Source organism: Falco naumanni, chromosome 1 (genome assembly GCF_017639655.2).
Source record: "Falco naumanni isolate bFalNau1 chromosome 1, bFalNau1.pat, whole genome shotgun sequence".
Taxonomy (NCBI): Eukaryota; Metazoa; Chordata; class Aves; order Falconiformes; family Falconidae; genus Falco; species Falco naumanni.
In genome coordinates, this window is record NC_054054.1 from 88,040,342 (window position 1) to 88,064,710 (window position 24,369).

General features: G+C 40.3%; 2 protein-coding genes across 4 annotated transcripts in view; one reads left to right on the forward strand and one right to left on the reverse strand.

Moving 5' to 3' along the window:
* PI4KA (phosphatidylinositol 4-kinase alpha) overlaps nucleotides 1-12,334 on the reverse strand; it is a 63,221-nt gene extending 50,887 nt beyond the window's left edge. Inside the window, exons 1-12 of one of the 3 annotated variants that reach the window (XM_040603527.1) lie at nucleotides 12,093-12,334; nucleotides 9,696-9,812; nucleotides 8,379-8,472; nucleotides 7,597-7,685; nucleotides 7,023-7,095; nucleotides 6,460-6,719; nucleotides 5,695-5,761; nucleotides 3,719-3,867; nucleotides 3,042-3,107; nucleotides 1,919-2,015; nucleotides 1,331-1,522; nucleotides 480-580 (exon numbers count right to left, since the gene is read on the reverse strand). In XM_040603527.1, the coding sequence (XP_040459461.1) occupies nucleotides 480-580; nucleotides 1,331-1,522; nucleotides 1,919-2,015; nucleotides 3,042-3,107; nucleotides 3,719-3,867; nucleotides 5,695-5,761; nucleotides 6,460-6,719; nucleotides 7,023-7,095; nucleotides 7,597-7,685; nucleotides 8,379-8,472; nucleotides 9,696-9,812; nucleotides 12,093-12,302 (1,515 nt within the window). In that variant the 5' untranslated portion in view covers nucleotides 12,303-12,334. Of the gene's footprint in view, nucleotides 1-479; nucleotides 581-1,330; nucleotides 1,523-1,918; nucleotides 2,016-3,041; nucleotides 3,108-3,718; nucleotides 3,868-5,694; nucleotides 5,762-6,459; nucleotides 6,720-7,022; nucleotides 7,096-7,596; nucleotides 7,686-8,378; nucleotides 8,473-9,695; nucleotides 9,813-10,611; nucleotides 10,631-12,092 lie in introns of those variants that run through there. The other 2 variants (XM_040603521.1, XM_040603536.1) reach the window with 2 other exon arrangements.
* Nucleotides 12,335-12,576: 242 nt separating this feature from the next.
* SNAP29 (synaptosome associated protein 29) lies at nucleotides 12,577-23,643 on the forward strand. The gene is made up of 5 exons (XM_040603573.1): nucleotides 12,577-13,007; nucleotides 14,531-14,727; nucleotides 15,480-15,565; nucleotides 16,631-16,735; nucleotides 19,485-23,643. The coding sequence occupies exons 1-5, from the start codon at nucleotides 12,810-12,812 to the stop codon at nucleotides 19,640-19,642; spliced, it is 744 nt and encodes a 247-aa protein (XP_040459507.1). The 5' UTR covers nucleotides 12,577-12,809; the 3' UTR covers nucleotides 19,643-23,643.
* Nucleotides 23,644-24,369: the final 726 nt, after the last annotated feature.

The window sequence follows — 24,369 nt, forward strand, 5'->3', positions numbered from 1 at the left end:
GAACTGCACTTGCTAAAAATAAAGTTACTGAACAAGTTCCAACATTTAGAGAATCCTAATAACTTACTATTTACTATGTGGTGGAAAACACCGGATTTGTAAGGTTATGAATAAGTGCGAACAAGAAGACATAAAAACAAGAATAAACAAGTCTTAGCTTTAAAACTCGGTGATCTGCCAGTCCCAGTATTTTATCTGTTTATGTAATGGACTAAGAATCTAAATATTTCAGAAATGAAATACTGGTTTAAAAAACCGTCATGAATATTACTCTTCAAGAAGTAGCTGAACTAAGAAAATTCTGAAAGCACTACTCTACTGCAGTTCTAGTTTCCACAACAGACCTCTAAATACAAACATAGAACACACTGATAGAAAGTAATACAAATAGCAGATAAAAAGTATCCTTCTGTCAACCTGCAGAAGTCCCCAAACTCTCACTCACTGATATGGTAATGACAAGTACTGTAAAGACAGACCTGCAAACAGCAAATTAGCAGTGGCAAGTGAGCAATGATGACTTTGCTTGAAGTTTTTGACTGCAGCTTCTCTGATAACTTGATGCACAGGTTTTCTGCACCTTAAATGAAAAATCCAACAGAAAAATTTATATTTATCGATTTGTTATCAGGTCACACAAATCCTAATGCTTACTGGAAATTCTAAAACAATGCAGAAAAATTATCAACTTCACTCTCTTCATACTACAAATCCTCAAAAAGATTTAGTGCTGCTTCTGCAAAAACAGTTTTGGAAACTTACTATCTGCACCAAACAGCTCTGTCAAACACTATGATTGAAAGAATGACAGTATTTAAAGTTGGTTTTGAGCATACTTCACATCTGACAGAAATTAGGTATTGCACAGTCCAAAGGAAAAAAAAATATCCTTCAAATATTCAGAGGTGGCATAAGAATTATACAAGAAAGAAAATGGAGAAAAAGTGAGGGTTTACCAGTCCTGATAGCAATGAAGAAAAAACTTTTTCTTTAAAAGAACAACTGAGAAACACTGAAGACACTAAGAGCGATAATTAAAAAACATAAACTAGAAAATAAGAGCTGCATATAATGCAGCAATTATACCATCTCTTGTAGATAAGCCAATAGGATGTTTGTTTCCATTTCTATAAAGAGATGTCTAACTACATAGCCAACTTGTCTGACAACTTTTTGATGGAAGTTTTACTCTTGTATTCTAATAGCAAAAAGTATTGCAGTGAAATTTATTTTATATTTCTCTGAGCATCATCTACCCTCAGAGACCTTGTAAGTATTTCTACAACTTAAAAAAAATAAGACATTCCAGAGACCGAAGAGCATTTTTTACCTTGCTCATCCTTCACAGCCCACACCATGAGATCCACACAGGCAGCGTTAGCCTGACAACGCAGTTTTAAAGGACTCAGTTCATTGTGCAGTCGATCCACATCATGAAGGATTTTCTGAAGTTCTGACTGACTGCTGTTGAATTGCTCTAGCACAAAATCATGTATTTCCTTCACAAACGAGTTGGGAAGGTCTAAAGAAATAAAAGGAAACAGCATTATACTAGAAGGATGGAAGTCAGTGTATAAGAATGACAACATACATAAAATCCACTGCTACATTAAAAATCAAACTATTTAATGAAGTTTATATCCTGCCTGTACCATAAATTTCATAGCAAAGTCCACCACTGAGTAGACAAATGAAATGCCATCTATTAATCCTTTTAATGGTGCTAAAAATATTTTTGTCCTGTTTCCATAGTACCTTTTTTATATATGAAAACATTTCAAAATACAAATTTTACAGGACAGGCAGAGTTCCCAGAAAACTCAAACCCCAATGTTCAAGCACTCAATACAATACAGACAACACTCTGGATACTAAACATAATGAAGGATAAATAAAAAAAAAAATACAAATACTATACCTTTCATATAGTACAAAGTGTCTCTCAGCATTTTAAACTGAGCAAGATAAAGAGGGTCACTGAATGTTTTATAATAGAGATCTGTACTAGCACCCGTCTGAAAGAGAAAAGAAGTAACCTGCTGGATTCAAAATTAAATATTTTCCATTATATGGATAATAAATCTTACTCAAGTCACATAATTGTTTCCCTCTACAACGTAAACAAGCACTTAAAACAGCTACCAGAAGTACTCTCACAGCTTTTTCCCGTCTACTTTTATTAAAAGAAAAAGTACAGCCATTCAATGCATTAAATAAGATTCAGTCAGTCTTTTGATTTGAAAAGCACATATATGTTCTCTCGAACGGAACTGTTAAAAAAAAAAAGAAAAATTAAGAGGAGGATTTAAACCTCTCATTTTACTGAGATGGCAAAAAAAGAAACTGAAGCTGTCTGCACTTATACCTACATTTCAAATATGGCAGTACTTCAAGGAAGACAGGAGGGAACAGCAAAGCCCTTTTCCTACGCAACTGAACACATACTCTTTTCAACACAGCTTTACGCTCCCAAGGGGGTGAGGCTAACTCCATAAAACGTGGTGGAGGCTGTCGCAGAACTGCACCCAGGGTAGGGGAGAACAAGGACCCACAGCCCTATAGAAACAAGTATGCCACCTCTGAAAGTAAATGTCAACAAACTGTTACCCTATTCAACTCATAGAAATGACACCAAAAAGAGCAGCAGTTATTTCCAAGCCAGAAAACCACCAACACATTGTGTCTACATGAAAAAAAGACAACATTACTGTAATACGTGATGAAGACCTTAGTCTACAGTAAACCAGTTTTGGGCAACCAATGCTGTAATTTAATGAGACAACACAGCTAAAGTAAGAAAATGGTTCATTTTTTAGGAGAATAACTATTTCCTTCTGTGTAAGTGAAAAACATTCCCCCTTCACCCCCACATTTTTACACAGTTCAAGGCTAGATTTAAAACATTGAAAGAACAGTTCAAACAGGGAATTAGTGTAATTTTGTAAAGAGAAGGCATACCTTACATACGTAGAAAACAAATTTCCAAGTATTAATTATTAAGACAAAAAAATAGTCATCAGACAAGGAATTAAAGAACATACCTCTGCAACTTCAGCTACAACCGCATCTAAGGTCTTCAGCAGAGAATCCCCAACTATCTGTTTTACCTACAGAATGAAGAAAAAAAAAAAAATGTTTCCTGTGGGTGACTGTGATTTGAAAGCAATACAATTTTGCCCATGCACAGAAAACACAAATCACTAGACCACAAAGTTTCAGATGAAATTAAGGCTACAAGAATTTCTGGCTGCAACAAGAATAAATGTATCTGTGTACTGTTCCAAAATAGCTGCTGCAGGGAGCAGACAGGGCTAGTAGTTTTTGTCACTTGCATGAATTCCCAGCAAATAAACTCTTCTAGAAAAGGGTCTCATTCTCACAAAAAAAAGCCAATCTTGTACTTCAGCAGCTAGCAGTATTTAAGTTATCTCAGATCAAGTGGTCTGAAATACTCACACATGAAGTTTTGTCAACTTATTTGGAAAATCAAGTAAGTTCACATAAACTTACTTTGATTTTCCAAATTCTTTATGATTCATAGGAATACTACTGAAGCATAATGTTACATGCCATAAAAATAACATTACAAAAGCCTGAGAGACAAACACTGTCTCTTTATTTGGAATTCTAAAAGCTTAAAACTTAAACTGCATCTATTTCTTACATGAATATCTAGAATACAGTCTCACTACAGCCTTTGTAAGAACCCATTGCATACCATGTTCAACAGCTGACGGAGCATTTCCAGTGGGATGTTAAACTCTTTATTGTTAATACCATTGAAGAGAGGAGAAACTGAAAAGCTAGAGCTGATTGTACAGAAGTAATAATCAGGATCCAGTGCACTCCCATCAGGAAGATATGAACCTGATCAGAAAAATTAACAGAAACAGAAGTTTGAGGAAAGAGGATATATTAACTTCGTTTAACAGTACTGTTTAGTCACTACTAAAGAGTTATTTCCAACCCAGGTACAGTCTTTAACTTGCAAGCTATCAAGAGGCACATTTCAGCTAATTTACTGGCAAATCAAGACAGAACACAATGATGAAAACATACATTTGTTCATGAGAAGTTTACAGTGACAATGGAAGAATTGATTTCAATGGCGTGTGTCCATATCAGAGACACTGCTAACAAAAAGTCTTCCCATATTACTGATGTACATTTACCTGAAAACATTTCTAAATGCCATTTTATTCAAAAGCATAGAGGTGCTAAGAACAGGTTAAGTCGAAACTATCTTGCAAGGTTTTCCCCTATATTAGATCAAATGAATACATGACACAGCTTTCATCTTAGAAGCAGCACCAATTCACTACTGCAATTTGAAGGCAAAGAGAAATCAAATTATTTTTCAGGTTCTAGTACTCTATTAAGCAAACAACTTGCTAAGCATGCTGCTTATATTAATTATTTATATGTATATGTAATTAAGATAATTAATTATATTAATATAGCAAAAATTAAGGTCATTACTTATCTTCTTCAGAAAGTAAGACTATCACAATCTATACTATTGGAAATAATACAAGGACTGCCTGTATCTGAAATAACTGGTGGAAGTTAATATTGAAAATAAAATCCTGATTAGAATAACCATAACTCTGCTGAAGGCACAATTAAATTATTCCAAAAATTTTACAAAGTTGTCCGCTATCCACCTACAGTTTTGATTATTTTTGATCTACTACTATAGGCTCTCTCTAACCTGCAACTTTTTTTTTTTTTTTAAATTCAAAACACAAAGATCACAATATTTAAGAAGTACAAGTTGGTTCAACAGGATAGACAGAAGACAAACAGGTCTCTTCCTACCTGGCAATTTAAGAACAATATCTGAGCTACCCTGCAATCCCATGATATGACTGAGGAAGACAGATGCCTCTACAAATAGTAATATGAAGGAAACAAACAAAAAAAAGTAATGTGGAAGAAATTAATTTAAACCAGGGCTCAAGAGAGGAGAAAGACCCAGAAACAGGTAATGGCCAAGCTGTTAAAAACCTCGGAGGGCCAGACAAAACTAGAGACACCAAAACACCTCAGATGCAGAGCTAGGCCTCCACTTGATTAATGAAACAGGTTATTTTTAAGCCCTGCTTTGACATAGAACTCAGCTCTCCCAAAACTCAGTAGTTAAGAGTTTGTATATTAATTCATGAAAATTTTTCATGTTTCTGCTTTTTATGATGCAGTAATTAACACACATTAGTGAGCACTTGACTTCAGTGTGTCCTTTATTACTCTTCACTTCAGCAAGTTACTAGGTCTTACAAAATGATCCATAGTTTACTTCAAACAGAGCAGTTCAGATTTATACAATGTGCCCCAAAAGCCTCAAAATCCAGACCCCCATCCAACAATCTAGTTGTCCAGTGAAGCACAGTACTAACACTTGCTCCTCAAAGTTACTCAACCTAATCTCCTGAAGTATTTTTGGCCTAGATGAATTCAACTCTTCAGTACTAACACAGCCTAGCAATAAGGAAATCACATGTCTCTCAGCCTGGAAAATGCCAGTGTTAATAATAAAATACACAATTTTTCAGAAACCTAACAGGCATGTGCCAGAAAATTACTGTAAAAATTCTAGAGTGCAGACAAAGGGGTCAAAAGGAATTTGGTTTTCAATTTTCTGTAGATAGTAACAAACCCCCAAATCACACACTGTTCCTTTGCAAAATAATTTACCTTCAAAGTAATGAATTGCAGATCCTCCAGGAGAGCTGGGAGGGGGAATTCCACGTTCAGGACTAACCTGAAACATTCACAAAAGCCATAATCTTAAAACTATTTACAAAACATTGAAAAGTCTTCCAGAGAATGGTTGAGACACTTTAAAATGAAACACAGCTTCAAACAAAAACAACAGGGACTACGTATTGCTGGGCCTAACAGCTCAATTGAAACAAAAAATAGGAAGTTGTCAAAAACTAGCTCAGTGCTTTTGAGTAAAGGAATGAGATCAGAATGATGACTCCTGCACTGTATGAAACCATGCCAATAGCCATCTGTGGTTTCAAAACCAGCATCTGAATCCATTCTTCCCCTAAGACAACGAACATCCACAGATACTCGTGAAACCACTGAGAGTCCATGTATCCTCAAGCACTTCTGAAAACTTCAGCCACAGAGTGCCAGCTCCTCAAATTCACAGATTGACATTACACTGCTTTTTCATGAACATAAAGCAAGGAGCAGGATTTGCCAGTTGTTCCATGTGAAGACTTATTAGTCCAGGTGTTAGCTTAACTGTCACTAATTGTTCTGTAGCTGAGAAACTAAAATTATTTTGAAACTCAGTTGTGGAACAGAAATAAAGATCTCTGTATCTGGTCAAACAACATGTCTGCAATGAGTCATTGACTGCATATCCAGACTTAATGCTGCCCTAACTCCACCAAGACCACAAAATCATCTAAGCACCAATTCCAACGCAGAGCAAGTCATGCAAACCTGTGAGATGCTAGATACACTGCTAGCCTTTCTCTTCAGTGTCCCTTCTTGGCAAACAGTGAGTAGAGAACTGGGAAGAATTGATCTGAAATCATTAAAAGATCGTCGGCGAATTCCTTCAAGCTCTTCAGGAACTCTCAGGGAATGTGGGGGAATTTTTGGAAAAAGCTTTGAAAGGAGAGCCTCCTCTGAATTGCTGTAGCGACCAAAAGCTCGAGAGATTCCAATCAGGCAGGGCACTGCATACTTGCATAAATATTCTGGAAAAGTAAGAGTACATTAATAGTAACTTAGAACTTCCTCTTCATGGTTTTGCTATCACTTCATTTAACTGCTTCAGCCTAATGTGATTTACAAAGACTTATCTGTGCAAGCAGAGGAAAAACTATAAATTAACACTTCCGCTTCCATATTTACCAGTCAGCAACACACAGAATAAATGTGTGTTAAGGTGAGTCAAAAGAAAAAGCTGCTCGCTTTTCAGGAGCGACCCTGATAATTAGAATACACAAGAGAAGTTCAGAGGACAGGAGTTACAAATATAGTAACAATTTTTATAGTACCTTTATCATGCATTTGTGGGGTCTGGCACATTCCCAACAGGAACTGCATTACTTGTAGAATTGCATCCAAAATCTAAAGACAGATATATAAAAATATATTTTGGTAAAGACATATAATTATCTTCTATTAGATCACTACAACAACTGGAACTTGCAAATATTAATTTAAGCACTTCTGCGAACAATTTTTCTTAATGCTGTGTGACTGAAAACATATATTGGCCTCACTCAGCTTACAGAGCTTCTTTTGTAAAGTCTGCAGTTAGCTTGTACATACCAGCAGAGGAAAACTGCATCGGTCCTTATCTCAGTATTAAAACTGGAATTCTAAAACTCTGGGGTCAGCAGCTGGCATCCTTCAACACCCAGAAGTAAGGGCAGACTTACAAGGATCTTCTAGATACTTGACTATTAATTAACACAAGCAAAATAATGGAATGCTATGCATGTTAAAGCAATCAAACCCTTTGCAAGAAAGGAAGCAGCTGTGGTGTACTCTTCTCTAGACTTTTGTCAGTATTACAGCATTGGAGAACTGGGCACTACATCAGTACAAACTTAAGATAAACTCTACCTGCTCTCTGAGAGATGCATCCCTGTAAGCAACATCCGATAACAACGTTACCAAGCAGAAGCTGAAGTTTTCTGCCACTGGAAGCAAGCCTGCGAAGTAAGACAGAAAATAAGCCACTTAAGCATTGTGACAGAGAACATGGGAATCCCTTAACGTCTTCTTCCTTTATTATCATTTGCTCTTTCTAACTCATACAGCTCTGAGATAGATTGTAGAAAAATATAGTATAACACACAAAATTAAAAGTACACTCTAACCATTATTATTTCAGCATGGAATGTTAAAAAAAGTAGTTTTAACAATTAAAAAATGTCCAAGTTTTCAAGTAATTGAACAAAAGTAAATTCTATAACATTATATAAAAGTATAGTTACATTAATTTTAAGAGAGATTAACGGAGCTAGAAATGAAGTGGTTTAATTAGTGACTAAGCATCAAAGCTAGAAGCAGAGCATACAAATCAGGTTCCACTCTGCTGCTCTAACTACTACACAATCTTCTCCAATTGAGTAACAAAAATATATTGAGCGTAGAACTATTTTTAATTCATCAAAATTAATTTAATCAAAAAGCAATTTATCAAAAAGCAGTCAAGCAAGAAAGCCAGGAGCTATTAAACTTCCTCTTTGCTTCTAAAGGAAATCAATATTCAAGGCTGCTAAGTCAGGAGCTAAGAACCTAGCAGGACCTATCATCTCCCCTAGTACCATATCCTGAAAAACCTTCGTAATCTCTATTTCCTGGCTGGCATTCCATGAAAGATCAAAAAATCCAAACATCACCTCTGCCCTTCCGTGCATTGCTTTCTTCTATCCATTGGACTTTGGGAAGACCCTTCAGAAGTCGGAGGAGGTAAGGAACCACATTATCTTTGTGCTAAAGAAGAAAACACTCTATTTAAAATGGAGCAGAAAAGCTGAACCATATAATCTCAACAGTTTTTAGAGATATGGAAAGACTACACTAACCACACAAAGAACTTGCTGCTAATGATTACTCCACAGGCTTCTTCAATATTGCAAAATTGATTTCAACACAGGCAACTGGAAGTAAACCAATTTGATGCTATAAATCCAATCCTTTCATTCTAGGCAACAGTTCATTCCCCACAAAACTTGGGAAAAAAAGTTCCAGAACAGTACTTAACCCCAAACAATTTATTAGTTTACAGCAAGGTCACAAAATAATTTTAAGGCACCTAGAAATTCAAAGTGCCAGTCCTAATTCAGTACATGTGACTGACCTGGCACTTAACTCACCTATGTAACACTTCAGCTTCCTAATCTGCAAATCAAAGGGTAGCACTTTCCTGCCTCACAGAGTTAACTAATACTAACTGCTGGTTTTGAAAGTATCATAAAAATGCTACAAAACATGAATACAGCTGCCTTATTAAGCTTCATACTAACAAAAACACCTAAAAAACGCAAAAAAAAAGGAAAAATGCAAGCAGTATTATAGTAAGTATGTACTAAATAGAAGATGACTCGAGTTCGATGCAAACCTAAGCAACACTGCACAACTTAAAGTAACATCTAATCACTTTGGACGTAGGACTCCATGTATCCTTCCTTTCCTCTGCACAAAACAATACCATGCCCAGAAGGGATCTTCAAAGGGAAGAGGACCAGCTTGTCATAAACAGGCTGACAGACACAAAAGGGGTGTTCATACACAATGCAGCCTATGTGCACTGTTTGTCTTCTCATGCCTGGGTAGTGCCAGGCGTGAAAGGGCCTATACAAACCTGACATTCAGGAGTCCATTGGAACATACCTGTCATTCAGAAGCATGTGGGGAAGAACACAGAACGATACACACAGTTTGAGTAAATCCTCCTGAATAGCCTCTCCTTAAGCTATGATGACCAACAAACATGACAGCAGTTTGGCTGTGGCAGTGTCATGACTACTGTAGCACACTCATCAGTGCTGCCCTTGTTTCCTTGTGCTCTTCTGCCTGCATCCATCTGTTATCTCTGACCCTTTTGTTTATTTTTATGAAGAGTAAATACCAACTTTTCATTCATTTTACAAGTAAACTTGAATTAATCCAAAATTTTTCAAGTTAAATAGAGTTAGTCTAAGCAGGACAAATACCTGAAGATCAGATTCAATTAGAAAGATTCCTAAAGCAATAACAGCATCTCTGCGACGTTCATCTAACTGGAAAATCCCATGGAAATCCACTGGACACATACAGAGCAGTTTTTGTACCTGAAAAATAGCGGAGGAAAAGAATAGTGGAACAAGACTGAAAGTGTCAAAAACAATCCAAGGGAACAACAGTACATCTGTTAAAACTGCCTTCCAAACATCCACCAGTAGACCTCAGGCAAGTAATGCAAATAGCTCCTAGCTTCTCCTCATGGAGCAGAGCTGGCTGTCACGTCCATGCCCTAGCACATGCCAAGCAACAGGCCTGGGTAGCACTAACACAATAGCAAATATTTTCACAGCAGTGGAAGGAGTTGACAGGCTGTGGTTTTCAAGATTCATTCAGACCTCCTGTGTTTGAAGTGGGCAGTAGTCTTTCCATCTTCTGGAAGACAGATGGCCACATTCCCCTCCTTTAGTCAACAATCTTAATGAGAGCATCTAAGGGCCACCAAAGAATGACGAATGACAGAAACTAAAGAAAGACAGAAAAATCTCAAGTAGATATCAAACATTTTTACCACAACTTATTTTCACATCTCAAGAAGATTTCTGAAACTTTTCAGAGCATCACATTAACAGAGCGCATTCCTGCATCCCTGGTACAACAAAGCCTTCCCTTCCACTAATTCATTGGGCATTCTGCACATACAAAAAATGTGCACCACACACATACCACATTTAATCAATTCCTGTAAACAAAAACCAGGTGGACAGAGCTTTAGTTACAGCTGCACCAATGCCTCAATTACATATAGCAATGAACAACAAACTTTTACCTAGCCGAGTATGACTTTTGCTCAAATCTTTTTAGCATAACCAATTAAGTTTCCAGAACTATTACTTTCTCACTACTTACCTATTACTTCACTCCATACCAAGCAAACACACATCTAAATAATTCTCCCAAATACTTTGTTTTCCTATGGAACTGTTATGAAAAGGAAAATACAAAAGCGTATTTGTCTTTTTGTAAATCTCCTTAGTGTTAATAAATACTATCTAAAAAGGACTGCCACAATAAATATTTATGTTTGAACGCAAGTTACTTCCTGTTTACATAGCTCTTTAAACACACAGCCTTGAGATTTCTAAGCCACTAAACTATTTCCCTAGAGAATTGAAAGAATTTACTGGGTACTCAGTGGAATTTTAAGATTCTGATCCTTATACTGCCAGACCTCATGATTACAAGATCCATACACAACACAAATAATCGCCTTGCTCAACATAAAACACAGCAGAGGAAATAGGAACTTTGGAAAATAACTTCTGATGCACACGTCAGGTTAGTATCTGCAATAAAATGAGTGAGTAATTTCAGCTAGATATGAACCATTAACATAATTTAACTGCTACTATAGTCTCTCAAACTAAAGAAATAAACCCCTGAATATTAGTGAACCAACAGCAAGACATAAAAAAATTATTCACAGTTGGCTGTCAGACCAATGGCAGATTCTGAGAACAAGAACTAAGCAGTCTGTGACAGAGGACCACGAACAAGCACTATAGTTTTCACCAGCACAGCTTTGAGCTCAGAGACACCAACTCCCAACACACCCGGCTGCCCCACACCAGCAGTGGGTCTCGGTGGAGACCCACCGGGGGTACTGCCCAGGCGAGGGCTCCCACCTGCTTTTACATTCCGTGGAGGTTTATCCCAAACAAATTTTACCTTGAGCCGACTGCGTCCCTTGGATTTAACCAGATAATAAAGCGGCCTGCCCTAATTAAGCTGAGACTAATTAAACTTATAGGACTGTGTTCCACAAAATTCAGGGATGCGAAACTGCTGCAAGGACCCACGTTCCTCGCAAGGTCACGGGGGCCGATGGCCACAGCTGCTGTGGCGATGCCTCCCGTGACCATGCTTTGGGGTCCCGCCGGGCCCGCAGCCCCCACGCAGGGCCGGGGCAGGCCCCGCCCGCGGCGGCAGCATCCCCGGGCACGGACACAACCCCCCCCCGGAGCACGGACCCCCAGCGCCGCCCTGACCCGCTCCCCACGCGTGCCAGAGCCAAGCGAGGCGGCCTCCCACCCCCGCCCCGCACACGGCCGCGACCCCCCGCCCTCCCACCCCCGCGGCACGAACACTCTCCACAGGAAGGGTCCTCCCTGCCCCAGCACCCCCGATGCCGACCCCTCCACGCAGCCCCCACCCGCGTGACGCACACGCAGACGGCCCCCCCCCGCTCGCACGACGCCCCTTCTCCCCACACACACAGCCCCCAGGCGAGACGACCCCTCCCACCACCACAGGCGCAGCCCCCACGCGTGACAACCCCACACTCCCCGCAGGCACAGCCCCCCCCGCCCCCCTCACGGGGCTCCCCTCACCTTCTCCAGCGGCGCCGGGCTCTGCACCGCCAGCGACCGCGCCAGCGACAGCACCGTGTTGAAATAAAACCCGCGCGCGGTGCCCGCGCTGCTCCCTCGCCCCACAGAAGGAGCCGCGCCCGCGGTGGTCGTAGTAGTGGTGGCCACCGCCGCCGCCGTCGCCGCCGTCGCAGCGGCCACCGCGGCCGCCGCCACAGCCGCGGCCGCCATGTTCTGAGGGAACGCGAAGAGCAGCCCGCCCGCCGGCCAGCTCGCACCCCGCCCTCTCTCGCAAGACTTCCACCTCCCGCGGGATCACGGATCGCCAATCGCACCGCAAAGATGGCGGCGCTAACAGTGGCTTCCTCGCCCTTCGCCGGTGCCCCTCCCTGGCTGCCGCGCCGCCCGCCCTCAGGCCCCGCTGTACAAATGGGCGCGCTCAGCCCCACTACTTCCCTCCCCCCGCCGCGGTGGTCTCTCCCAGCAACCGCCTCTCTCTTAGCGGGGCGCCGGCACGCTTGCCCCGCCCCGGGCGGGGGTGGAGGGTGAGCGGTGGTTTCGCCCGGCGGCGGCCTGTGGGCGGAAGGAGCGGAGCGGGCCTTGGTCTGAGGCGGGGGCTTGACAGCTGGCGGCGGGGCAGGCTTGGGTCGGCCCCCGTGAGGCGAGAGGGTTGAGGGCGCCGTCTGCCTCAGGCGCTCGCCGCGGACGCTGCCTTCGCGCCCGGCTGTCGGCGGCGCCATGTCGGCCGTCTCGAGGAGCTACAACCCGTTCGCCGAGGAGGACGATGAGGAGGAGGTGGCGGCGCGGGGCAGCGGAGAGCGGCAGCGGTACCTGCAGCAGGAGGTGCTGCGCCGCTCCGCCGCCACCGCCGACAGCACCGCCCGCTCCCTCTCGCTCCTCTACGAGTCGGAGCGGATCGGCGTGGCCGCCTCCGAGGTGAGTCGGGGCGGCTCGGGGCCTGGGCCCGGGGCGGAGCCGCCTCCCTTCGCGCCGCTGCTGTGTCTGGGCCGCGGCGGCCACCCCTGCCCTGTGCGCGCCGCCCCCGCCAGGGACCGCCGGGGGGCTGCTTGCCCTTCCCCGCGGGTCTCCGGAACGGCTCCGCAGGGTCGGTCGGTGCCTCGGAGACACCGGATCTTTCTGCGCCGCCGCAGGCTGGCGGTCTCGGGGGAGGCGGTTGGGTTTCTGAGGAAAAATCCCCCGTTAGCTCCTCTCTATCTGTACGGGCCTGAGAGTAGGACTGGGCTGTGTTTTCAGCTGCTTTTAACAATTTTTATTAAGTCTTATTAATCGTATTTATGCCTATTTTTATCTGACCAAAACGCGTTCAGGGGCTCTCGATGAAGCGAAGAGCCTGCCCTGTTGTTGTTGGTTGCTGTGTGGTGGATTCACCCCAATGAATCACTTCCTCCATTCCTCCTGCCTGGCTAGCAGGGCTTGTGCTTAGAGAGGTCGCTCGTAAAGGTCTTGTCCCTTGTGTCACCTGCTAATGGCATGTTTCTTTGAACAGCAGTAATGTAGCTGCCGAAATCCACCCGGGAGCACCCGCAGGCCGCGGTAGGTGCTGGCGCTGAGGAGGGCTCTCCGCGACGCTAACACACACATGCGAGCGCGTGACTTGTCCAGGAAAGCACAAATGAGGAATCAAGAACTTAGGCTTAACATAGGGCTCGTAGAAAGACTTGAATTGTATGCGTTTGCTGCTTTATTGAAGGGAAGGAAAGAATATTCAACTAGAATTTCCTGAAGTTTAGAGACAATATGGATGCAAGTTCCTTGTTCTGGATTAGTGTTAGCGGCAGGTAGCTTTCCTGCCAGAATTTGCCAAAATCTTTGGATTACTTTGGAATAGTGTTGGTGCTGCTGAGTTGGAAAATAGCATAATTGTATATATCAACATTTCAAATGCTGTACTGCTAGTATCAGCTAAAATATTATACCTACGCTATGAAAATACTCTGTTTGTGTTTATTTCCTGTGGTTATCCTGTTTATAAATGACCAGGAACATCCCAGTAATGTGAAAATAGTATCCCTTTCCAGTGAAGGTGTCATTCACAACTAGAAATAGTACCGCTTGCTTGTTTCCCAACCTTAAACCCTTGCATTTTCACTGCATGTCCCATCTGGTGCCATGCTTGTTCCATCAAGAAGAGGTACAAACATCAGCCTGACAAAAGGCCAATACAGAAGATTCCTGGATGCTCTTTGTGGTAGGTGTCAGGAAACTGGCATTGCATAGTGATGATGGTTTTATAGCTGGCTAATGCTATGGCTGACTAGCAGCTCTTGATTGGAATGCCCTGGAGGAAGAGCGAGTGAGTGAAAAAGCTACGTGCCTTTAGAAATAATCTACACAGATGAAGGAACTCTGTTATTTTCCTTTAGTGTGTCTGTTACATGCTTGATATTTCAGTTTATCTTGGCTTTACTAGCTTCTCTTTTTCTGTCCATGTCTGTTAGGAGCTCGTACGTCAAGGAGAGGCACTGAAGCGCACAGAACAGATGGTAGATAAAATGGACCAGGACTTGAAGACTAGTCAAAGGCACATAAATAGCATTAAGAGTGTTTGGGGGGGCTTGGTAAATTACTTCAAAGCCAAACCTCCAGAGAGCAGACCAGAGCAGAATGGAACCCCTGAATATTATGCTAACAGTAGGTAAGTAAAATAAATATTGAGATTTATCTCCCACAGCATCTCTAAAATGTCACCAGAAAACCAGAACTTAAAAGATCTGTTGACTCTGTTAAGTAGACTTTTGAGATGGTGTCTAGCTCCCTTTTTCCTTTAACTCTGAGAAAAATGTTTTTACTCTTATTTATAATTTTAGTGGTAATAATGACTTGTAATTGTGGGAAGTTAATTAAAACAATTACACAAAGTTACACAAGTAATTCTTCAGAGCCTTCTGAAGTATCATGCTTACTTCAGTCTTATCAGGAAGTCATGATTTGTAGCATTGACATGCTTCCAGTTAAACATTATGTGTATTTCTCTAGCTTTAATAGAAACTGTAATTAAAAAATTTGTTGCTGTGGAATTACTGTGTCTTACAGTACTTGTCTCTCTTGAGCTGAGAAATTTATGTAAAGCCTGGTAATGCTACATGGATTGATTCCCCCTTCCCTTCCCCCTCTATCTTCCACTAGAAGAAAGCAACAGGTTGCCTCCAAGACGGAAGATACAGTTTTTGTTTTGATCTCAAAGTTTCCATACCCTATTTTCAACACTAAAGCAACCAGTTCTGCTTTCACTGAAAACAAATGCTAATAGTTTATTTTAAAGGAGCATTTAGGATTGGGCCTGACAAATTTGCTTTTGTTTAAATTTGATACTGTTCTTGTTTAACAGAGTCGGAATGAGGCCTGTGGTCCATTGGAATGTTTTCTTTTTATTCTCTTTATTACTAGATTGAAAGAAGCAATGATGTCTAGTAAAGAACAAGAGTCAAAATACCAGGAAAGTCATCCAAATTTAAGGAAGCTAGATAATTCAGGTTTGTTAACTTTATTTTATACTGAATGCCTGTTATCAGTGTGGGGCAAACTTGCACAGTGGTGAAGGCAGACAACCTTCAGCCTGTCCAGTTGTTGACTTGCGTTGCAGCCTATCATCTGGAGATTTGTATCCCTTCATGGCTTTGAATTCTAGGCAATTATCTTTCCTAAAACTCCTTATATCCGTGCTGAGGATGTGAAATTTTTTACTTGGATGCAGATTTTATTTAGCCCTTCCAGGAGCGGGGGTGAGGGAAATTATGCTGCAGCTGCTAAAGACCGATATATCCAGTGCCTGTATTTGCACAGAGGAGACTATAGCCAAGAATTCACACAAGCTGCAGGCAGCCTTGTCTTATGTTTGCCAAAATGTCAACTTACAGGTTCAGAGGTTCTCCTTTTTAACTACCATTTGTCATAGTTTTCATATATGTTTTCCTTGTTATTTCAAACATGGTTTATAACCCTTCATACTGAAGTCATTACTTGATTCATGCAAGGAAGTGTAGCTTTGGTCTTGTTCCTCTTTCTCACAATGAGTTAACTTGTGTGGTGATGTTAACGTACAAAGTAACTGTTCCTTTTTAAAGAGGTTCAATTATTTAGCTTAGTAAGAGTGAGAAAGCAGCAGGGTGTCTATAGTTGTAGTTGTGTAAGCGAAGGAGTGGGTTTTGGTAACAATCTCCATTCCACTCCATAGACTATTAAAAGTCTGTCCGATAGAGGGCAGAAATAACTCTCTGGTGGCTTGACCTGGGAGAACACTAACTGCTGCTGGTAGAAGTTACCAACTTACTTGCTTTGTTGGACGGGTTTTTTCCTTTTTTCTCTCAACTGCATAGTAGAACTACAAAAGGCAGCCCAAAAGAGCATAATTGTAGCTTAATAACTGTTCATCTTGAGGGGTGCTGTATACCTTGGACTGTTTTTGATACTATTGCCAACAGGTTATGTGATTACATGGCAGCTGTGGCCAGACTAATTTTTAATAGCCCTTCTAAAATGTTATAGCTTCTTCTTGCTAGCTTTTCTATTATAAAATATTATGTATCTACTCTTAACAGACAACAATTTCAGCAAAGCAGATTTAGTTTCTTCAGTGCAAGGGGATTCCTATCCGAAGAACCAACACCTGCGAGCTTACCACCAGAAAATTGATAACAACTTGGGTGAGTGAGAAAATTGAAGCTGTTTGATGTAATACAATTTTCAATTTTTGGCTCTTGAGCCAGAGAAAATTACTAAGTAAGATATTGTGAACAAACAGTTTTTCACTTAATTCACATGTGAAATTTGATAATAATAAAAATAAATTATTTGCTTGTATTCAGCATTCATGTGGCAGAACCCAAAGTTGATTGAAGCATACAGTATTTGAATGGTAGAATGCTGTAAGGTGTCTGTGGATCAACTACTTGCAAATATTAATAACAAGTCAGAGTTAGAAATCAATTTAATGTGAAACCAGCTAGAAACAAACTGGCTAGGATGCCTGGAATAGTATAAATCTACTGTGGACACTACTGGTATCAGTACTTCAACTCTTCAGCAGCATGCTTGTGCTTTAGAAGTAGTTAGGTTTTGAACTGTCTCTGAGCAGACAGACCAAGGGGAAAAACCCACGCCAAAACCATAAGGTCTGTTAGATCATATATTGACAAGAAAAACACTTACCAAATATGAATACGTTAGCAAATCTCTGTCATTTGAATGACAAAATGGTGCTGAAGTATCCCATAACATTTGCTTCAAGATACGAAAATGTCTCTTTAAATCATTGTATAAGTTGACTGGAATATTACTGAGACAAGCAGGCTTATTCACCTGTGGTGGTTTGACCCTGGCTGGATGCCAGGTGCCCACCAAAACCACTCATCACTTCCCTCCTCAACTGGGTGGGGAGAGAAAATATAACAAAAGGCTCGTGGGTAGGCATAAGGACAGGGAGATCACTCAGCAATTACTGTTATGAGCGAAAGAGACTCGACTTCTTTAATTTACTACCATTCAAATCAGAAAAAAACCACCTTCCCCCCACTGCTTACTTCTTCCTGGGCTTAACTTAATTCCCAGTACCTCTATGTCTTTCCCCTGAGCAGAGCAGGGGAGCAGGGAATGGGCATTACAGTCAGTTCATAGCATGTTGTTTCTGCTGTTCCTTCTTCCTCACATTCCTCCCTTGTTCAGCATGAGCTCTTTCCCACGGGAGACAGTTATCCATTAATTTCTCCAGCATGAGTCCTCCCCACGGGCTGCAGTTCTTCATGCACTGCTCCAGCATGCGTTCCGTCCATGGGGTGCAGCCCTTCAAGAACAGACTGCTCCAGCATGGGTCCCCCGTGGGGTCACAAGCCTGCCAGCAAACCTGTTGCAGCATGGACTCTTCTCTCCATGGGTCCACAAGTCCCACCAGCAAAACTGCTCCAGTGTAGGCTTCCCACAAGTCAGCGCCTCCTTCAGGATCCACCTGCTCTGGTGTGGGGTCCTCTGTGGGCTGCAGGTAGATCTCTGCTCCACTGTTAACCTGCAGGGGCACAGCCTGCCTCACCATGGGCTTCACCACAGGCTGCAGGGAATCTCTCCTCCAGCGCCTGGAGCACCTCCTGCCTCCTTCTGCACTGACCTTGGTGTCTGCAGAGTTGTGATGCTCTCAAAGTCTCACTGCTCTCGTTGGTGCTGATTTTTTTTCCGTACTATACTATCCCAGAGGTGCTGCCACTGCACTGATTAGCTTGGTCTTGCCCAGTGGTGGGTTTGTTTTGGAGCTGGCTGGGATTGGCTGCATTGGACATGGGGGAAGCTCCTAGCATATACTCACAGAAGCCACCTCTGTAGCTCCGCCCCCCCCCCCCCCCCCAAAAAAAAAAAAAAAAAACAAACAAACACCTTGCCCCTCAAACCCACTATACCATCTATTCTGAAAAGTCTTAAGCAGGTACCAGTAATATTAATAAGGAAATACTGCTTTGAATTGACATCCAGATTGTAACAGCGTGGATACTTACTACCTCTTTTTCTAAAGCTTACTACTTATGTTGAAAGATGCATTCAGCTTACCTGACTGACAGTTGAATGCAGACATGAAATTGTACATCAGTTTGGACCCAAAGAATTTACAGCTGTGCACAACTTTTGAAATAAGTTATGCAGAAAATAGAAGAATCAAAAGGCACTAAATATTTAATTTGTGAAATTGCTGCATTTCTTTCATTACTTCCCAAAACCACTCAGCTGACTTTCTCTTCCTTTGTTCTGTAGCATATATACAAAGTGCCTCTTTGCTTACATGTGTCACTGTTTAGCTGACCTAGAAATCAGAAAGGAATAGACCAAAGTAGTCAAGCACCAGTTAGTAGACACACATTTGTTCTACTCCCAAGCTGTGCAAAACTTAATAGCCTCAGAAGCATTTATACCAATAAATTATGTCATTAAATAGTTTCCTTGTAGCCAAATGAGAAAATCTGGAAATGGGATTTTTTCAATCTATGCTTGGTAAATAACTGCTTAAATCTTAGTGTATTGATGATACCTCTGCATGAAGTTTAAGGAAAAACAATTGAGGTAGTGAGCATACTGTGCATACACAGCTGAGAAAAGATGTGCCAAATTTTCTAGGAATTTTTTTTTAAAAGTAAAAAGTACATTACAGAGTATGTCATTTTATAAAGATCTGATTTGGTTTTAAGCTTTTGTCATTAACTTGTAATGGAAAAAAGGAGGAAGTGATTATTTCTGGTAGTAATGCTGTAGAAGTATTAAAATATCAACACTTCCACTACTGGAGAACAACATTTAGATTTGAGCAGTTGTAATGAACGTTTTCTAACTCAGGGTTTTGTAGAAGAGGGAATCCTGAGAGTGTCCATTTAAACAGTATGCTTTATGCTTCCTAATGGTCCCTCTCTTTATTGACAGATGAGATGTCTTCTGGATTGAGTCGTCTGAAAAACCTAGCTCTTGGTCTGCAGACAGAAATAGATGAGCAAGATGATATGCTGGATCGGCTAACAAAAAAAGTAGAGACACTGGACGTCAATATTAAAAGTACTGATAAAAAAGTCCGACAACTTTAAAGGCTTTTTAGAAATATTTTTGTCCAGCATCAATTCTTCTTGGATGTCTTATCTCAACTGATCTCCTAAAACAAAAAAATCTTGGACAGTGTCCATTTCTCTTTTTTCTGATATGTTATTGATTTTGTTGTCATTAAAATGGCATAATCTTAAGTGCAGCATAATACATTATACTTCTTCCTAATGAATATGGGAAAAGTGCATGTTGAGTGAAATCTCTCAGTGCTTGGTAAGTGGTTTTGTGCTGGATACCCTGCTCAGCTGTATAACTGTGCATGATGTGTGCGCAGGAATTTGCAATCTACAAAGCTCCAGTGTCCTTGGCCTGGGAGCTGCGATGAGAAAAGTAACTGCATTTTACCCCTGTTTTGGGGAGAGGGTAGGGGGAACAGAATGTGCTGATTTGCCCAGAGCAAATGTTGCTGATTCTGTTTACCTACAGCTATTTTAAATTCTGAAAAAATGCTGATTTCCAGCTGTAAAAATAATTCGAAGTGACTGTTCTCTGGTGTTTCTGGGGCTTAAGGAACGAACTGTTCTGTGGAAGTTGTGAAATATCAGGGATGTCATGCAGTGATGATAATACCCTGTGAACATTCCCTTTCCTAAGATGACTTTTGCCAAATGTGGCTCCACAAAATGCAGGGTTTATGTTTGGGTCACTAAATTCTATCACCTTTATAGCATTTTCTGTAAAGATCTCTAAGGGTGTCTTACAGTCAGCAAGAAGTGCTGATTGACAGTGACCCCAAAAGTTTGGATAACAAAATCAGGACTTAAATATATGTGCTCTTAAAGATTCTTGTGTAGAAATTGCTACAGTCTTGCTTTTTTATTTCCTGCTTTTTCTCAGCTTATTCCGTTAGGTGATTATTTGAAAAATAACTTCCATTTTAGAAACAGAGAGTTGGTCTGATGCTGCACAGATTGTAGGAGACTGTTCTTTAACGTTTATTTCAGATGTGATAGGGATTGAGTAGGTGCTGTGCTTTCCCAGGTAATGACTGTTTTGAAGAAACTTAGCAGGTGTGAAAAGTTCCTGCGAATGAAGAAAAGCTCAATAACATTTTTGAATCTTCCAGATAGAAGTTGGGCCTTCCAATTTGCTTTATTCTTTTGTAAGTATCACTGTAGAACAAAATGATAACAATTCTGCTCCTGCCTGAAGACATGACAGTGAGAACTTGCTGTCTGTCATGAAAACAAGTTATTGCAGTTTGGAGAGGCCAAGGGACCTGTGTCAGTATTGCAGCACTTGCTGTCACAAATGACAATGTGTGGCTAAGAAGAGAGAGTTGCTTTTTGAGCTGTATCTTGGTATTTTACCAATTAAAGGAAGACCTTGGTGTTTAGGGCTATCAAGCTTTTACCCCTCATGAACATCATGTTCACACCCTCCCTTTTTCTTTTTTCAAGGATTTGTTACCTTGAGCTGGCTTGCTGCGAAGTACATGCCATTGTTAAGGAGATAAAACCTGAGTCTTTCTTGGTTTACTGTGTCTCCTGAAAGTTCACTTGTAGAAAAATGAATCACTAAAAAAGCTATACTTCTTGGACATAATATTATGGAAAAAATATTATTCCTGGGATTACTAGCAGAGTAGAGTTGTGAGTTAATTTGAGGTGAGCTTCTGTTTCCCCTTATGTTACTGATGTCATTGATTTCAGTCCCTAAAAAGAAATGTGGTTTCCAGGGACATAAAACTTCAAGAGATATTGGGTACCTTTAATTGTTTTTTAATTTTCACTTTGTGCCATTTACGCTCATTTGGAACTGTGAAAAAACTTATTAATAACAATGTATCATCTTAACTTTTTGGGTATATACTATAATTAATTCTCTGTTACTCTGTTAGAATATTTATGAATTATATAATTTGATGTCTCAACATGGTTGATGCATTTATTTAGTAAATGATACAATCATTAGTTTTCAAAACGTTAAGTATCTTAGTGAACGAAGATTGAGATTTTGATTAGACCTACTTTAGTTTCTTATTTCACTCTCCCCTTTTAATAAAAAGGGTGAAAAGACTTGCATTTTTTTCTTATCCCAATGCTGGTTAACAGAAACACACCTTAGAAAGGCTGTATAAATTCTCTCCAGACAGAGAATGAAAAAAAGATGGCATAGTAACACTCCTTTTACTGTGAGATCTGCCTTCACCTGAATGCAACTGTTTCACAACTAAATTTTTTGCGGAGTGAGAATTTAACTAGGGAGTACGCTGAGACTTTCTCAACTAGGGTATGGCTAATGGAGGAAAAATGTAGCTGTAGTTGTGTTACGTGTAGTAAGAAATGTGGAGCTTGGGTTCATACAAAAATTTTTGTTGATTTAAGAGTGAAGTGTGTTGCCTTTCTGATGTAAGCTATTCAATTTTTTAGTCTCAATTATTTCACAAAATGAACTGAAGTTTTTGGTCGACTGTTCAGTTGTATTAGCCTTATGAAATGTTTATTGCATCCTGGATATCTTTGCCTTTAAAACACAGGCAGGAAAGGTGGATAAAAAAAATAACCCCCTATTTCTGCTTTGTGAACCTCATGATCCAAGCAGACTAGAACACCTGCATCTCAGCCATGTGGAAGTCATGCAGAGGTCTAACTTCGCATCTCTTCTAAGAATCCCATTCATTGCCTCAGTAATGTATGTCTGTCTTTGCTTAGGCTTTCCTGCTCAATTATTTTTTTTTTGGTATTTTTTAATGGCCTTGTTTTAAAGGATTATTTCCCACATCTGATTTCTTTTGTGGGGAAAAAAGGATGGTGTATGGGAGTAAATTCATTCCTGTGACAAACTGAATTCCCATTCTTGCTTTTCATACGGGTGATTTATGTTGATGAAGAACTTAAGTGTAACTGACATGAAGAGACCACACTATTTTGTAATAGTGATGAATTTTTTTGCTCCTTACAGTAACTTTCCTGCAGAAAGGGGAAATTTAAAGGAAACAAAAAATAAACCACCACATGATTTTTGCCGGTCCAGGAAATGTCATTTTGCATGTGTTATGAAGGACTTAGTTCAGTAGCTTTTCTTACTACTTCCTGAGAGAATTTTATTTCTTGGATACTCTTGAAAAACTTACTTTGTGTAGGGTATAGGACTTTCAGAAGAAATTTAATTTGCACTCAAGCGCTAACTTGGTAAGTTAAATGATATTGCCTAAATACTCATGTTGGTGTAGAAACTGGTGTCATTGCAGCAAAATACCTCTGTTAATTTTATTGTCTTGAGTAGAAGTTTAAGGTCAGAAGATAATAGAAAAAAATATTTTGTGTTCTTTGCACAAGGCATTTTCTTGTTCCTCAAAAAGTTTGCTAATACATTTTGAAGAGGTTTTAAACACTAGAAAGTAGCATACCCTGCGTACATAAGACTAAAAACAGCAAGGAAAAAAAACTAGTGTCTGACTACTAGATGCCTAGGTGTATTTGCTTTTTAAATTCCCTGAGCATTGAATTAAATATTGTAACAAGTGATGCGTAGCTGAATTTTAGTCTGTACTACAAAGATCTGTTGCTGTGCTGAACTCTGTTGGCCTACAGAAGTTGCTGGGGGCACTACATGGTGCCACGGGTTTTCTAATGTGTGAAACTCATCTGAAGTATTTTGCTGCTTAGTAGTTTTTGTGAAGTGATATCATTTGTTAAATGCTAAAATAGAAAATACTTTCCAACCACTCTGCCTTCTGAACAAACAGATTTTTGTAGGCATTTTTACAAGCATAACATACAGAGGATATGTGTTAATTTTTACTTTGAAATATATGGGGCTTAATTTTCAAAATCACAGGTAGTGATTATTTGTGTCTATGGCTTTTTTAAATAGTACTTTAATTCTGTGCCACCCAAGTGTAACAATTTTATACTAGTCAAATTGAAATATCTATTTCTTTTATTTAAGTGCTAAACTGGATTGTAGTACAGTAATTTAAGAAATTGAATGAAATGAATGTTGAATGGTAAGATGGTGAATAAAGGTGCTTATAAATGGAGAGTTTTTACATTTATTTCCCTAAAATTCTTTGCTAACAGCTTCATTGACATTTCTTTCCCATAGTAAGATCTGTTAAAGTGCTGGGACCTACTTTAAGTCTGTGCCAGAATGCAAATAAGTTTGCAGCTGGGTTTTGTTTTCTGAGAATAAAAAGAGGGTATTACGTTTCTACTTGACTCTTGAGTAGATTCTTTTAGATTCTGAAAGAGGAATGCAAATGGGCATTTATTTTTGCAAAACTTTTAACTTGTGATAATAAAATATTTGAGATGTTCCTTGAAAAGTAATCTTGCCATAGTGCTTGGTAGTATCAGGAGCATCATAAACTGGATGTAAGCATGAACAAGGCAGGCAGAACAGGAGTAAGGCAAAAAGAGCCCCATGTCATCTTGAAAACTTAAAGCCAACAGGTATGCAATATTCCTGCGTGGTCCCAAATTTGGTGATGGCAGAAAACTTCAGAATGTCCTCACCTTCAGTTAGAGTCTTATCTATATATGAAGGGAGGAACTTGGCTTCTGAAAATTTTTTTGTAGTAGTTTTGTTTGATACTGTAAAGCAGAGATCCATAAGCGCTGTTACAAAAGCTCTGAAAAGGGAAAGTCGGTATGCTAGAGGGAGATTGACAGATTATTTCTTTTTTTAATTCAGGTAACTTCATTTTGGTGCCTTTGCTAAGGGTTCTTCAACAAATGGGAACTGAGCTCTTCCATCTCTGCACTTT

Coding starts and splice junctions, on each gene's coding strand:
- SNAP29 (XM_040603573.1), top strand. CDS start 12,810: ATGTCGGCCGTCTCGAGGAGCTACAACCCGTTCGCCGAGGAGGACGAT. Junction 13,008..14,530: donor TCGGCGTGGCCGCCTCCGAG/GTGAGTCGGGGC, acceptor CATGTCTGTTAG/GAGCTCGTACGTCAAGGAGA. Junction 16,736..19,484: donor GAAAATTGATAACAACTTGG/GTGAGTGAGAAA, acceptor CTTTATTGACAG/ATGAGATGTCTTCTGGATTG.